A 13,628-nucleotide genomic window follows, 5' to 3' on the forward strand; every position below is an offset into this window, starting at 1 on the left:
CCCTCTCTCTCTGCCTGCCTCTCTGCCTACTTGTGATTTCTCTCTCTCTGTCAAATAAAATCTTTAAAAAAAAAAAAATTAAAAAAAAAATAAAATCTTAAAAAAACATACACACACATACACACACACACACACACACTCACACCAGTAGATATTTTAATGTCTTTTTCCTATTCTGTGATGAACTAACTCAGTAGCCTGTGCAGCTCACTTGGAGGCGCTTGGCTGAGGGTAGTAATTTTCAGATTAGGTAGTGCTATATAAAATGTGTATTAGAGGACCCAACCCCCAGAGACTTTGCTATTCTCCCAAGCCTGGGAATCTGTGTGGGTTTTTGTTTGTTTGTTTGTATAAGTATGCTGCACACCCAGTGTAGAACCCAACACGGGGCTTGAACTCACAACCCCAAGACCAACACCTGAGCTGAGATCAAGTCAGATACTTAAATGACTGAGGCCACCCAGGCTCCCCACTAGGAATCCGTGGGGGTTTTTTTGTTTTTGCTTTTAATATTTTATTTATCCACTTGACAGAAAGAGAGAGAAAGCACGAGCAGGGGAGGCTGCAGGCAGAAGCAGAGGGAGAAGCAGACTCCTGGCGTAGCTGGGATCCTGATGTGGGACTTAGTCTCAGGACCCTGGGATCACAGCCTGAGCTGAAGGCAGACACTTAACCAACTGAGCCACACAGGTGCCTTGGGAATCCGTGTTTTTAACCAGCTACCCAAGAGATCTTGATGCTGGTAATTCATTTGGGTTTGCCTTAAGAAACCCTTTTGTAAAAGATAAAAGACCCAAAAAAGTCTGTATTTTAATAGGAAGTTCTTAAGTGTTGGTTTCTTTGAGAGGGACATCTGCAGTTCCGAGCCTCAGGTCATCTTTAGAAGTTAGTGTTAGAGTAAAGTTTGAGAATGACATATTTGGTAAATTTTTTTAAAGCCATACCTTGACTGATCTGTTTTAGGTTGAACGTGTTGACTGGTTTGTTTTCAGGCCTCCAAAGTATCCATGAATCTGTCTACCTTTCTTCATCCCCAATGTCCCCATGCACACTAGGCCGTGCGACTGCCAGGAGGAAAACGGACTAGGATACAGGGAGAATAATGTTGGTTTGCTTGGATGCAGTGGACAAGGAAGGTCTTTTGGAGGTGACATTTGAGCCAGGACCTGAAGGACAAGGTCCAGCCTTGGAAAGAGCCTCAAATATATACAAAGGCCCCAAGGAAGAAAGGGGTTGGACACAGAAAGGACAAGACTGGAGGGCTGTGGGACATGGGCTGTGAGGTGCCTGGGGGAGGTCAGATTGGGCAAGGCTTTGGACTGGGTTCTGATTTTTTTTTTTTTTTTCTTAAGTGTCATAGGAAGCTGTGTTCATTTCCTAGGCCTTCTATAACAGAGCATTACAAACTTGAAGCCTTAACAGAAATGTGTTTTCTTATAGTTCTAAAGACTCCAAGTCCAGGATCAGGGTGTTGTCAAGGTTGATTCTGTCTAGAGGCTCTGAGGGAGGATCTGTTCCAGGCCTCTCTCCTGGCTTTTGATTCCCAGCAATGCTTAGCATTTCTTGAATTGTAGACCCCTGATTCCATCTCTCCCTATGTTGTCACGTGGCATGCTTTCTATACTTCTTCACATGGTCTTCACGTGGCCTTTTATAGGAATACCAGTCACTAGATTTAGGGTTTATTCATATCCGGTATGACCTCATCTTAGCTGATCATATCTGAGATTCCACGTGAACGTAAAATTTGGCAAGGGGCACTGTTCATCCTGGTAGGAAAACCAGTGGGGGTGTTAAGGGGAGGGGGATTTTACATTTCAAGAAGACGGTCTGAGATAGCTGAAGGTCAGGATGCCTGCCTGTCCTGGTGGAGTTGATATGGTGACCAGAAGTGGAGGGAGCTAATAGGAATGAGGTTCACTAGGGACTAATGGGGCGTGCTGATGGACTGGCTCTGGGGGCAGGTAAGGAGGAGCTAGGTCCTGAAGGATGACTCCAGGGTCTCAACACTTACACCCCATCCCCCCAGCCCCAGCAAAGTCCCTCCTCAGATCCCCTCAGCCTGGTTCAGTCGGGTAAAGCCTGGCACGCTAGCCACAAGGTCTCACCCTGCCTCTCCCCTGTCTGGCCTTGTGTGCCCTTGTGCATGATCATCTCTCACTTGGCCTGGCTTCCCCTTTGTGCAAGAAGCCTTCTCACAACCCCAGGTCTGGATCAGGGTTGCCTTGTCCTGTCAATACTTGCTCTACATCTCTCTGCCCTGCTAGGCAGGAAGCCCTCAGAAGAAAGGGATCTCCCCAATGGCACTGTGCACCGCTGAGCCCAGGGCCCTGAGTTCCCAGAGCCACAGCTGTTGTTCAGGGATATGTGGCTACGAGGAGGTCCTGAGGAAGTCCAGGATTTGAGAGGAAGCAAGGGCTCTTAGGCAGGGCCAGGTGGCTGCCCCTTAGGGAGGTATGGGCCATGGATGGCCTGTGTCCAGGGTCTAGGCTAGGTGCACTTAGCAGTATGGAGTGCTCTTTGGAGTTCCTGCAGAGCCTGGCATTTCTGGGATCTCTTCCACTGCTAGCTTCAGGAAGAAAGGGGAGGATGCCATGTCTGCAGAGGGGTGTGATCACAGCTGTCCCCCAGGCCAGAAGAAATGCAGGTCATGACAAAAGCAAGGACTCTCGAACCCACAGGTCACCCCTAGGCAGCTCAAGGACATGAAGCCTGAACTCGGCTTTGAAGGCAGAACCCAGCCACAGACAGAGAGACTATCCTGGTGGGACCCAGAATTCCAGCTCACAGCCTCTAGACAGCTATCCCTGCTTTGAGGCTCCACCCTGAGCTGAACATGATGCTGGAACAAGGAAATGTCTTGACGGAGGGGGCCTGGTTTTGGCCCCAGAAGTGCGCTCCATTCTGAGAGCAGCAATGAGGGGATGGCATGCTGGAGAAGGGTGCCAGGTGGACAGGGAACAACATGGCCCAGGCTTCAGGTGCTTTCAGAACAGCTGCAGAAGTGGGTCTGTGTCCCATGAGCTAAGCAAACTGGTCTCCCAGGCACTCAACACTCTTCCTAGCTGACCGAAGGGAGTCGGAGAGGCCCCTATCCTCCCTCCTGAGGACATATCCATGTGGACTAGGGGCCTTGGCCAGAGCAGGTGTGAGCTTGGCTTGGGTCCTAGTGCAGCAAGTGGACATGGCTTGGCCACAGCAGAACCCTGCTGGGTCAGAAGCTGTTCTGCTGGAGGTGTCACTGCTCTGTGTCCTAGGACAGGAGTTGGGTTTGTGATGGGACTTATGGCTGAGGAATGTCTTGGAAAAAGAGGCCTTGGACAGGAGGCAGAGGGATGGACCTGGTGACCTTGCCAGGTCCCAGTGAGCCTTGGGGCACTGTGTAAATAGGAGAGGGCAGCCACACTGGAAAGGCCTTGAGGGGCAGCTTGGCAGACTGGGCCAGGAAATGGTGGCCAGGAGGAGATGGGGGAGTCACCAGATGATCTCCCTGCGTCCCTTCCTGACTCTGGCTCAGTGGGGGCCACAGGATCAAGGCTCCGCTCCACCTGTGTTTTGGACCAGAGAACTGTGGCTCAGGGCCGAGGACACACTCGGGGCTTGGGAACTGATTCCCAGATGTCCTGGGCAGAGTAGGCAGCGGTGGCCCCCCAGAGCAGGGAGGTCAGGGGTGACCACCCGTGAGTAAAGTGGCAAACCTCTCTCTTGTCTCCTCAGGTTAGAAATCTGTGCTACATGGTGACGAGGCGCGAAAGGACGAAGCACGCCATCTGCAAACTCCAGGAGCAGATATTCCACCTGCAGATGAAACTGATTGAACAGGACCTGTGTCGAGGTGGGTGCCTTCCGTGCCATCTGCCAGCCCCTGCTCAGTGTGCACACTATCAGGGGGCCACAGCCCAGGGAGGGTGTGTGTTCAGGGCCTGTACATGTACAGGGGTATGTACAAGGAGCCCGGGGCTGCGGGCCCGTACATGGACTGTCCATAACCAACTAGTAGACCGAGATGGGACTGCCCAGGGCCCTCTTGTGTGTTGACTGACAAGGAGCCAGAGCTGGGAATGTAGGCTTCGGGCCAGGGAGCTTTCTGGTCCACTGGGAACACCTAAGTACTTCCAGGGCCATCATGGTTCTGGAGTGGACGGCATGTCAACAGTGGCTGTAGGCTGGTGTTGGGGCAGGATGGGCGGAAGCTAGTGAGCTTCCCTGAACCCGTGTGCCTCCGTGTGGATCCTGAATCAGGCAGCTGCTCCAGAGATGGAAGAGAACCTGTGTGTTCTTACCCTCTGACCTCATCTGATAGAATTTAGACACTGTACCAGCAGGGTTTTTTCTTTATTTTCTTCAACTGTTGCTGTGACATGCGCTCAACAGATCTGGAAATCAAGGCCAAAGAAGCTTCAACATTGCTGCTGTCTCTTCCACATTCCACTTGCCAGTTGTGTGGATACTGCCAGACACAGGGCCCTTCCCATAGTGTGTGCATCTTAAGGAGGGCAATGCTTTACTCAAAAAAGGGCTCTTTAATGTTGGAAAACATGTAGCCAGGTGGAGAGAGATTTTGAGCCAGGAGCTGCCGCTGCTGGGCCACCCTCAGAGCAAACTCCTGGTACTGCCCCGTCCTCACCCCAGCCAAGCTGCCTGCTATGTCCTTTGGGATCACGACCCACTCGGGCCTAAGAAACCTTAACCCTGCCAAATACAAGTCCTGGTTCAGGCTGGGTCGAGTGCACACAGAGGTCAGACCTTACTGTGCTTCCCCAGGACTGGCAGCTTCCTGGCAGCCCGAGCTTTCCAGGCTCCCTCTTATCTGTTGATTTTTTGCAGCAAGCATGAACTGAGTGTAGACAGTATGCCAGGCTCTGTGCTGGGCACCGTGGGGCACATTGCCATGGACTGAATGGATAGAGTCCCTGTCCTTGTGGAGCCTCTCATCTGGAAAGGTAAAGGAGAGTGGTGCCCGAGGGGCTGCAGCTGGCACCAGTGCAGAGACAGAGTATCAGGGATGGCTTCACAGCAGTGGTGATTCTGGAAACACATCAGGCTTCCTGGGATCTCACTGCAGCCATGCATTTGGCTGCAGATGGAGAGCCCCACCATCAGGGCGACAGAAAGTGGCAGGGCATGTAGTAGCCTCAGGTACAGGATTCTAGTTCCAGAAACCTGGTCAAGAGCCAGGGTCCTGTCCCTGTGTTGAGTCTGGGCACTTTTATAGCTCCTAGACCTGAGCGGCGGCAGCAAGCAGCCCTTTGTTCAGAGCAGGCCATTTGGAGGGAGACAGGTTTGCCCCTACCTGACTGATGCCCCCGGGGTTTTGACATTCGGCCCCTGGGACAGAACATGGCTACCACCAGCAGATTGTTGAGGCCTGTCTGGCCAAACGGCTGGAGAAGGCTTCCCACAGTAGTGGCGTTTATGCCGTAAGCTGAACCGGGTGGAGGGCAGGACGGTTTGGAATCCTAGAAGCCAAAGCCTGCCTTTTTAGAGAAACTGGAAGGAGGCTGGCCTAGCAGCCACTGGGACAAAAGGACGATATCTCAAATGAGGTTTGGGGGTTGATGGGGTCAGAAATGCAAAGTCTTGTGGTCTCAAAGATCTCAGACTTTCCCGAGGGAAGCTTCAAAGTCTCCAAATTATGCCGGCACAGGTCCCACCTCAGAGATGAGGCTTTTGAGGCCCAGCTAGATGTTGCGCCGGCAATTAGCAACAGCTGGGAAGACTGCATATCCCTCAACCTCATTGTGAAGCTTTATCTGGAAACCGCGCCAGCCTCTGGCTAAAAAGCTAGGAGATTTCTGGCAACTGGGCCTCTCCCTACAGATGTCCTCCCCTGTTCCAGTATTCTCAGGGGCTCCCTAGACCTGTGTGGTCAGGTATCAAAAGGATATGAGGGCCAGATGTGCACCCCTAGTCTGCCATCTATTGAGTGACCTCAAGAGCAGATCAGGAAACCAGGGAGGAGACTTGCTCAAGGGCCTGACTAGAACCCATGTCTCTCAACTCCTTAGTTCCTCCACCCCATCTTGCCTGGCTCCTCGGCCTGGCCTTGAAGGCCCTGTCCTGGCCACTCAACTTGGCCTTCCTGCCTGTCCTGGCTGTTCAACTTCTTCCCGCACTGACCAGGACTCCCTCCACATCTATAGGCCTGTAGGTCAGCTTGAATTCCAGGTCCTCCAGGGTGTCCTCCACCCTCTTCGTGGTCCTTGGGCCCTCCCCAAGCTGCTCAAGGGCAGGAGTAGGCAGTGACCCCTCTCTTTCCCACCAGCTGTCCCTGACTCACTGGAGCCCCACTTACCCTAGGCGCCCATGGCTCTGAGCCCGGGGCCCATCAGCAGGGCAAGGTGACCTGGAAGGTGAGTGAGGCTCAGGTGAGCGAGGACTCCTAGGACGGTTTTGACTGAGCTGCTCCGGGTAACCACTTCCCTCCTGCTCTTTCTTTCCCTGGCACAGAGGGGTCTGGGAGGAGAGCAAAGGGCAAGAAGAGCGACTCGAAAAGGAAAGGCCGCGAGGGCCCAAAGGGCAGCCCTGAGAAGAAAGAGAAAGTGAAAGCGGGGCCTGACTCAGTCCTGGGGCAGCTGGGTGAGTGAGTGGCCACACTGGCCTGGCAGACATGGCCAGGCTTACACCATCACTCCATTTGTAGCCCCCAACCTAAGGCCAGCAGGATCTCCCAGCACCTCTGTTGCACCAAGTAGGAAGGCCAGAGGGCTAACCAGGCCCTTCCATACTCAGGGGCTCACACCTTTTAGCCATAAGGGAAACCAGGTAGGGTCTCAGAGTCCTGCCTGGCATCCCAAGAAATTCCCCTTTTGTAGACCTGAAGACTAGGCCGGGGGCTCAGGCGCTCACACGCACATTCTACTTGCCAGTCTTGGATGCCAGATTTTTCTGGAGGCCCTCAAGGGATCCGGTAGGCCATCTAGGCCCTTCCAGAATGCAGCCCTATGCTGGGAGATGAGGGTCTGACAGAATTCTCCATCCTGGTCCCACTCTGCTGGAATTTCTCCAATGAGCCCTCCCTCCAGCACCAGGGAGCCTTCCTGGAGCCACCCAGAGAGACCCAAAGGAGATGCCACAGGTACTGGCCCAGCCCATCGACACTCACAGACTCCTTACTGCAGCTGCATTAAGCAGAACAGCTCTTGAATGTCCCCCGGCTCTGGGCTCTGTCTCCCGGGGTGTCCTATGCTTCCCCAGAACACTTTTTAGGGATGGCTATGGCATCTTCCAGACCTCACCTCCAGCAGGGAGGCCTCAGGTCATCTTGTCTTTCCATCAGTCTCAAGAAGGGGACCACTTAGGTATCAAAAGGAAGGCCCAGGACCACCTGCCGCCCCAGACCCCCAAGAGGGAATTTCGACCCAGAAGCACTTGGCTACCCTATTCACGCCTGACATACTGATCCAGCTTCTCTGCTTTGGAAGGAGCTCTTATGAAACCCAGCGCCCCCTGGTGGCTTGAGGGCGTTTCCCTTCATTCCTCCATCTCCTGCTTCCCTGGGGATGGGGGTGGTGGGCAGAGCTGGCTTCACAGGTGTGTATTTGTGCATTCTCAAAGGGCTCTTGCTTGGCTTAATGTTCTGCTGTTGTCGCCTTGAAATATCTTAATAATTTTTGAACAGGGAGCCCGCATTTTCCCTTTGCATTCTGCACCACAAATCATGAAGCCAGTTCTGGGAGTAGGTTGATCTGGTGGAGAGGGGTATATACTGTGGCCTCTCCTCTTCGGTGGTGTTGGCGGGAGGGATCTGCAAATCCAGACAGCTCAGTGTGGTCTGGCACAGAGTGAGGGAGGGAGGCAGGTGGCCTGCTGGGGAGGATCTGAGAGGGCTTCCTGAGAGAGGGTACGACCCACACCTGCGAGCGTCTCACTTGCCTCCTCTTTCCCCTTGGCCAGGCCTGTCCACCTCTTTCCCCATCGATGGCACCTTCTTCAACAGCTGGCTGGCTCAGTCAGTACAGATCACGGCGGAGAACATGGCCATGAGTGAGTGGTCACTGAACCACGGGCACCGTGAAGACCCCGCTCCGGGGCTGCTGTCAGAGGAGCTGCTGCAAGACGAGGAGACACTGCTGAGCTTCATGCGGGACCCATCACTGCGCCCTGGGGACCCTGCCAGGAAAGCCCGGGGCCGCACCCGCCTGCCTGCCAAGAAGAAGCCACCACAGGATGGGCCTGGCTCACGGACGATTCCAGACAAATCCCCCAAGAAGCCCTGGGGCCAGGATGCAGGTTCCGGCAAGGGGGGGCAAGGGCCAGTGGCCCGGAAAGCAACACGGCGAACGCCTTCCCACCTGCCATCTAGCCCTGCAGCTGGGGACTGTCCCATCCCAGCAGCCCCCGAGAGCCCCCCTCCGGCCCCCGAGACCCCGGACGAGGCAGTCCCAATGGCTGCTGACTCGAATGTCCAAGTGCCTGGCCCTCCAGTGAGCCCCAAGCCCTTGGGCCGGCTCCGGCTGCCCCGCGAAAACAAGGGAACCCGGAGATCGCCAGGCGCCAGGCCTGATGCTGGGACAGGACCGCCCTCTGCTGTGGCCGAGAGGCCCAAGGTCAGCCTACACTTTGACACTGAGACTGATGGCTACTTCTCTGATGGGGAGATGAGCGACTCAGATGTGGAAGCTGAGGACAGTGGGGTGCAGCAGGCTCCCCGGGAAGCAGGGGCTGAGGAGGTGGTCCGCATGGGGGTACTGGCCTCCTAAGTCACCCCTACCCCATCCCGGGCCCTGCCCTGGTCCTCCCATGAGGCCTCAGCCCAGTCACAACTGCCATTTCCTATCTCTGCTGAGTGTCTCAGACCCTTGAGACTGCCACTCTGTTGTGGTTTTATTTTTAATATAGAGTTTTGAATTCCACACTGTTGTCTTTCCTCTGTGCTGGCCTAGGACAGTAGGATTCCTTCCACGGCTCTGGCCGCAAGGACCATCGCAGGTCCTGGGCACTGTCCCTGCCTTGGCAGCGCCCCACCCTGGCCCGCACGGCCTCGCCGGGCTCCTGGCTAGATATAGGCAAGGTGGGGAAGAGCCCAGGACTCCAGCCCGCTGCCACTGGGTGACACAGACCGTCGTTTGGGCATTATTTCATGGCAGATGGGCCAGCCCAGGGCCTGCCCCGCCTTGCCCCCAAATCCTACTGGGGTCCATTTGGGGGGTCCTGCTGCACTCCACTGATCCCCGAGGAAGTCTAATAAGTGATACCCAGCCAGAGTCTACTCACTGTCACAAGCACAACGAGCTTATACAAGAAAGCACTGAGGGGGCGCAGAGGGCCCGCTGGTTCCAGAGGAACCACAGCTGTTCCTGATCAACCCACATCATCTGAGGCCTGCCCGCCCACCCCGCGACCTCCACTCCCTTGCTGCTCCACCCCTGCCAGTGCCCAGCCCGGCGGCTCGGAGAAAGGGTTCCTGGAACTCTTCCTGAGCTGTGCCATTTACTCAGGGGACTCCCAAACAGCCAGCCGCCAGTGCCGGTGGAGGGCTGCAAGGGAGGGCCAGTGCCCAGACAGGGGTGTGGGGCTCAGACTCCCCCACTTAGAGAATTGCTCTGGGGCTCCAACTTCCTTCCTTCCTTCGGGGCCAGTCTCGGCCCAAGTCTGGTCACTCCCAGACAACTGACCTGACCAGACCAGACCATTTGCCTTTTCAAATTTTCCAGTCCAGCTAAGAGACGAGCTTCTTCCTCAGTTTCCTTTTGGAAACTCCTCCTTCCAACAAGCAGTGGGATCCCGGGGCCTGGGATAGGGTTCAAGTCTTGCTGAATGTTCCTGGTTCCTCTATTCCTATGAGCCGTGACCCCCTCTCCTGGCTATGCCTTCCCTCCCCACCACCGACCCGCCTGCCACCTTTTCCGTTCCACCCTCTAGGTCCCAGGTAGTTGCTCTGAAGAGTTTCAGTGGAGAGGCCCCAGGGTGATAGCTCAGGGAACAAACAAACAAGGAATTCAGTGAAAACATGGCTTTTTTTCTTTCATGAATTACTCCTGGGTCACTTCCGCCACTGGTGAAGCTAGAACTTCTCCAACAAGAACCTTGCAAAAGTCCAGTGAATCAGTCGAATCATTCTATGGATGCCAAAGAATATTTTGACCATAACACAGCACAGCCTGGACCTGACAACTTGTCACTTGGACTTTTTTTTTTTTTAATGGAGTTCTTTAGCAACAAAGTGTAGAGATGTGTTCACTGCACACACCCAAGGAGACGAGCCTGAGCTCTTGGAAAAGGATGCTGTTCTGCTGCTGCTCAACTGTTCAAATTGGGAAGCGGGACCTAGCATTGGATTTCAGGTCCGGGGCTGGGTCCACCGTGAGCTTTCCCGAACTCAGACTCACAGAGGGGGCGAAGAATCCTGACCACAAAACCAGCATGGTAAAAGTCTTTACCATGTGGTTCCCCTGACACGGATACACAACCTGCAAATCAGCGGGATGGGGAGCAGCTTGACCACCCACCCCTGACTCCGGAACTTTCAAGGTACGACAGTGGCATTGTCATCGACACTCAGTTTCATGGGAATTTTAGCAAAATAGGAAGCAAAGATAGGACTCCGTTCAGAAGATCAGGCAAATTGGTCCAGGTGGAATGGATTCAGGACGGGCTTCCAGGATTCTGGGCGTTGGGGTGGCACAAGGTACCATGTAGAGTTGAGTCGGCCTGCCTCCTTGGCAGTCACGGCCAGTGCAGTGTCCGCACCGGCGCTCCAATCCCTGTTCTCTGTTTACTGCCTTTGAACAGCCCTCCTTCCCCGTGCTTTGGGTCACAGTCTTGTCTGTACTGGATTGCCCTGTCTGACCTCGCAGGAAGCCAGAGGACGAGCTTAAAGAACAACCAAACTCTGCCGGGGGTGGGGGTGGGGTGTCAGGAATGGCTCAGGCCCAGCAGACTCAGCACTTGCCCCCTCACCCATTCATGTGTTCCAAGGCAGAATCTGGGCTCCCTGGGGGCAGGAGAGAACTGGGCAGAGAATGCAGCGTGGCTGGCCAGGGTCTGGTCTGGGTAGGCCAGGCAGGGGGCAGCCAGCTCTCTTTGGGGGGCCTCTGCCCAGGTTGGCCTCTTGATTTTCTTCTGTGTTGGCTTTTGACTTTGGACTGGACTCTTCCTGGGGCCATGTCCTGCACAGGGATCTATCTGTTCGGCCAGCTGCTGAGGGAAGTAGGGGCTTCACTCCCAGGCCAGGCCTTAGAGCTATTCTTGCCGGGCAGCTGTCCACCTTTAGGGCACCCAGCAAGACTACGCAGAGGTCAAGGATGCTGGTCCCCACCACTGTCATTTCCTCCATTAGCCACAGCCCCTTCACTCTCTCTCTGGTCTACTGCTCACTGTGTGGACAGCTTTGCCACCCCTGGTGTTGAGCTCGGAAGCAGGGAAGAAAGCAGGAGGCCTTTTGCAGGCCATAGGCCGAGGCAGAGCCCATGCTTGACTGTCCCCACTCACTGGCCCTCTTCTGGGAGGGAGAAGCTGCTCTGTTACTCGTTCTGTCATTCCCCATTTTCCCAGTCCAGGCTGCACAGCTCCACTTTCCCCCTTTTCACAGTGAGAAAAGGATAAGTTGCAAGGAAAGTATTTTTATGGATCATAAATGTATTTTAAAGTGGCTAAGGAGAAGAAAGGTAGAAGGCTTTATTTTATTAAATGAGCTCTCTGACTTTGTGACAGTGTGTGAGCGTTTGTAATATGAGGGTCTCGATTTCCTTCGAGAAGCCCCCGAGGTTTCCACACGTGGGTGCCGGGCTATAGGTGTGTGCGTCTGTGCCAGGGCACATCTCCTGTGTCCTTGTGCATGCGTGTTTGTGTGTCATGTATGGGCACGTTGTGGGACTGGCTGGGGCAATTTCTAGAGAATCACCTGTGTGCTACTAACAGACGTTGGCAGCAGCCGGACTTGGCATTTCCTTGCTCATGGCCAGATGTGGCCAGCCTCTGCCCATGCCCAGAGCTCTGCAGAATGGTCCGGATGCCTGTCACAAGGCCCTTGGGGAGGCCACTTCCCACACCCCTGGCCCAGCTGGCCACATTGGCCAAAGAGCCAGGGCTGGAGTCTGGGACTTTTGGTTGTTCTTTAAGGCACTTCCTGCCACCTTGTCCCTCAGACACACAAAACACTCTGTGCTCCGCAAACGACTCGGGGTGGGGGGATGATATGAATGTCACAGGAGGCGACACCTTCTGTCCTTGTTTCAAAGAAAGTGATGTGCCATTTGTTAATATACAAGAGAAATATTGAAAATATATTGAAAAGAGCAATTTTAAATTATTTTTGGCTTATGTTGCAATATTTATTTTCTTGTATTAGAAAAGATTCCTTTGTAGAGAAAAAATGTATTTTTCATTAACGCAAAGACCTATTTCTCCTTTTTGTACATTGTCCACGTTCGCTCCCCTTAACGAGCAATAGAATGTATGGCCGCCTCGCCGCGGCCAGTGCCCGCGTGCCCTGCATGATTCCGTGTTGCCGCTGCTGCGTAGCTCCCACTCCCATCCTGTCCTGCTCACTCATGGGGCTCTCTGGACCCGGGCTCCCACCAGGGCCAGTGTCTCAAGGAGCCCTTTGCACTCCTCGTGTGTTGGCAAACGCAGTTAATAAAGCAATGTTTTCTGTGCCGGCTGGTGTGAGGCTCTGTTGCACCGAGGGGGCGAGGGGTGCACACCCCACAGCCAGCAGAGGCTTGGTGACCCAGCAAGTGCTCAGGAGTCCTGTAGTGATGCTCCGACCGCATCTGGGGCCGTGCTCAAGGGCAGTGTTTGCTCCTCACTATCCGCATCCACCGGGATTCGGGTGAGGGAGGTTCCCAGAGCCACAGCTGTGATGGGAGGCAGAATTCCACATCACTGGCAGGATTCCCGCACTTGTCCCACCCTGCTGTGGGCCACCGACGCTGTGGGCAAACCAACACTGGGAAGGTTTGCAGAGCACCTCGGGCACCTGTCCCTCCATCAGGGAAGGTGTGGGCCCAGGTTTGTTCTCATTCCTGATTGCCTGAGCACCTGCTCGGTGCCGGGCTCTAGAAGGTGTTAGGAGCGTAGCCACAATCCCTGCTCCACGGCAGCTCACTGTCCAGCAGGGACACAGATGATGAGTGGACAGGGAGTTACAGAGGCCTGGGCCGATTGGGGGATGGGAGGAGTTCAGGACAGGTTTCTCTGAAGAAGGGATACCAATCACTCCTTCACCAATGAATCTTGTCATTCTGCCGGCATGCTGGGTTGGATACCAAACATCACCAGGAGCCTGCCATCCTAGAATTTCCAGTGGAGACCTGAAGAATAAATGGTTGCTCGGTCAAGGGCAGCGGGGTAGAAGGAAGGGCCAACAGGCTCGGGCATGTGCAAAGATGCATCAAACTATGCAGAGTAGGAAGGGATCTTGAACCTCCTCTGAGAGCCCTAGGTGGGCAGGAAGGGGTAGAATTGAGACTCAAGGAACCTAGCTTCTGCAGCCACCGACTCCGTTTCCTGCCAGCAAGAATTGCCCCATTGTGTCACTGGTGCAATAGACAGTAGCCCCCAAGGCTACCTCCAGATCCAAGGACTGTGGCCACCGCACAGAAGGCATGGGAAGTGAACCTGGGGCTTCTGATTAGCCAGCCCATCTGTCACAGGGGCCAGCTGCCCTGGGCTCGCACCCCAGC

At 54.6% G+C, this 13,628-nt stretch overlaps 1 protein-coding gene across 21 annotated transcripts in view; it reads left to right on the top strand.

Moving 5' to 3' along the window:
* The window catches only part of JADE2 (jade family PHD finger 2), a 53,327-nt gene extending 40,727 nt beyond the window's left edge, over positions 1–12,600 (top strand). For 19 of the 21 annotated variants that reach the window (XM_047731456.1, XM_047731460.1, XM_047731469.1 and 16 more), the window contains 3 exons: positions 3,718–3,835; positions 6,451–6,579; positions 7,897–12,600. In XM_047731456.1, the coding sequence (XP_047587412.1) occupies positions 3,718–3,835; positions 6,451–6,579; positions 7,897–8,702 (1,053 nt within the window). In that variant the 3' untranslated portion in view covers positions 8,703–12,600. The remainder of the gene's footprint in view (positions 1–3,717; positions 3,836–6,450; positions 6,580–7,896) is intronic. The other 2 variants (XM_047731473.1, XM_047731472.1) reach the window with 1 other exon arrangement.
* The last annotated feature ends 1,028 nt before the right edge of the window (positions 12,601–13,628 follow it).

Source organism: Lutra lutra, chromosome 5 (genome assembly GCF_902655055.1).
Source record: "Lutra lutra chromosome 5, mLutLut1.2, whole genome shotgun sequence".
NCBI lineage: Eukaryota > Metazoa > Chordata > Mammalia > Carnivora > Mustelidae > Lutra > Lutra lutra.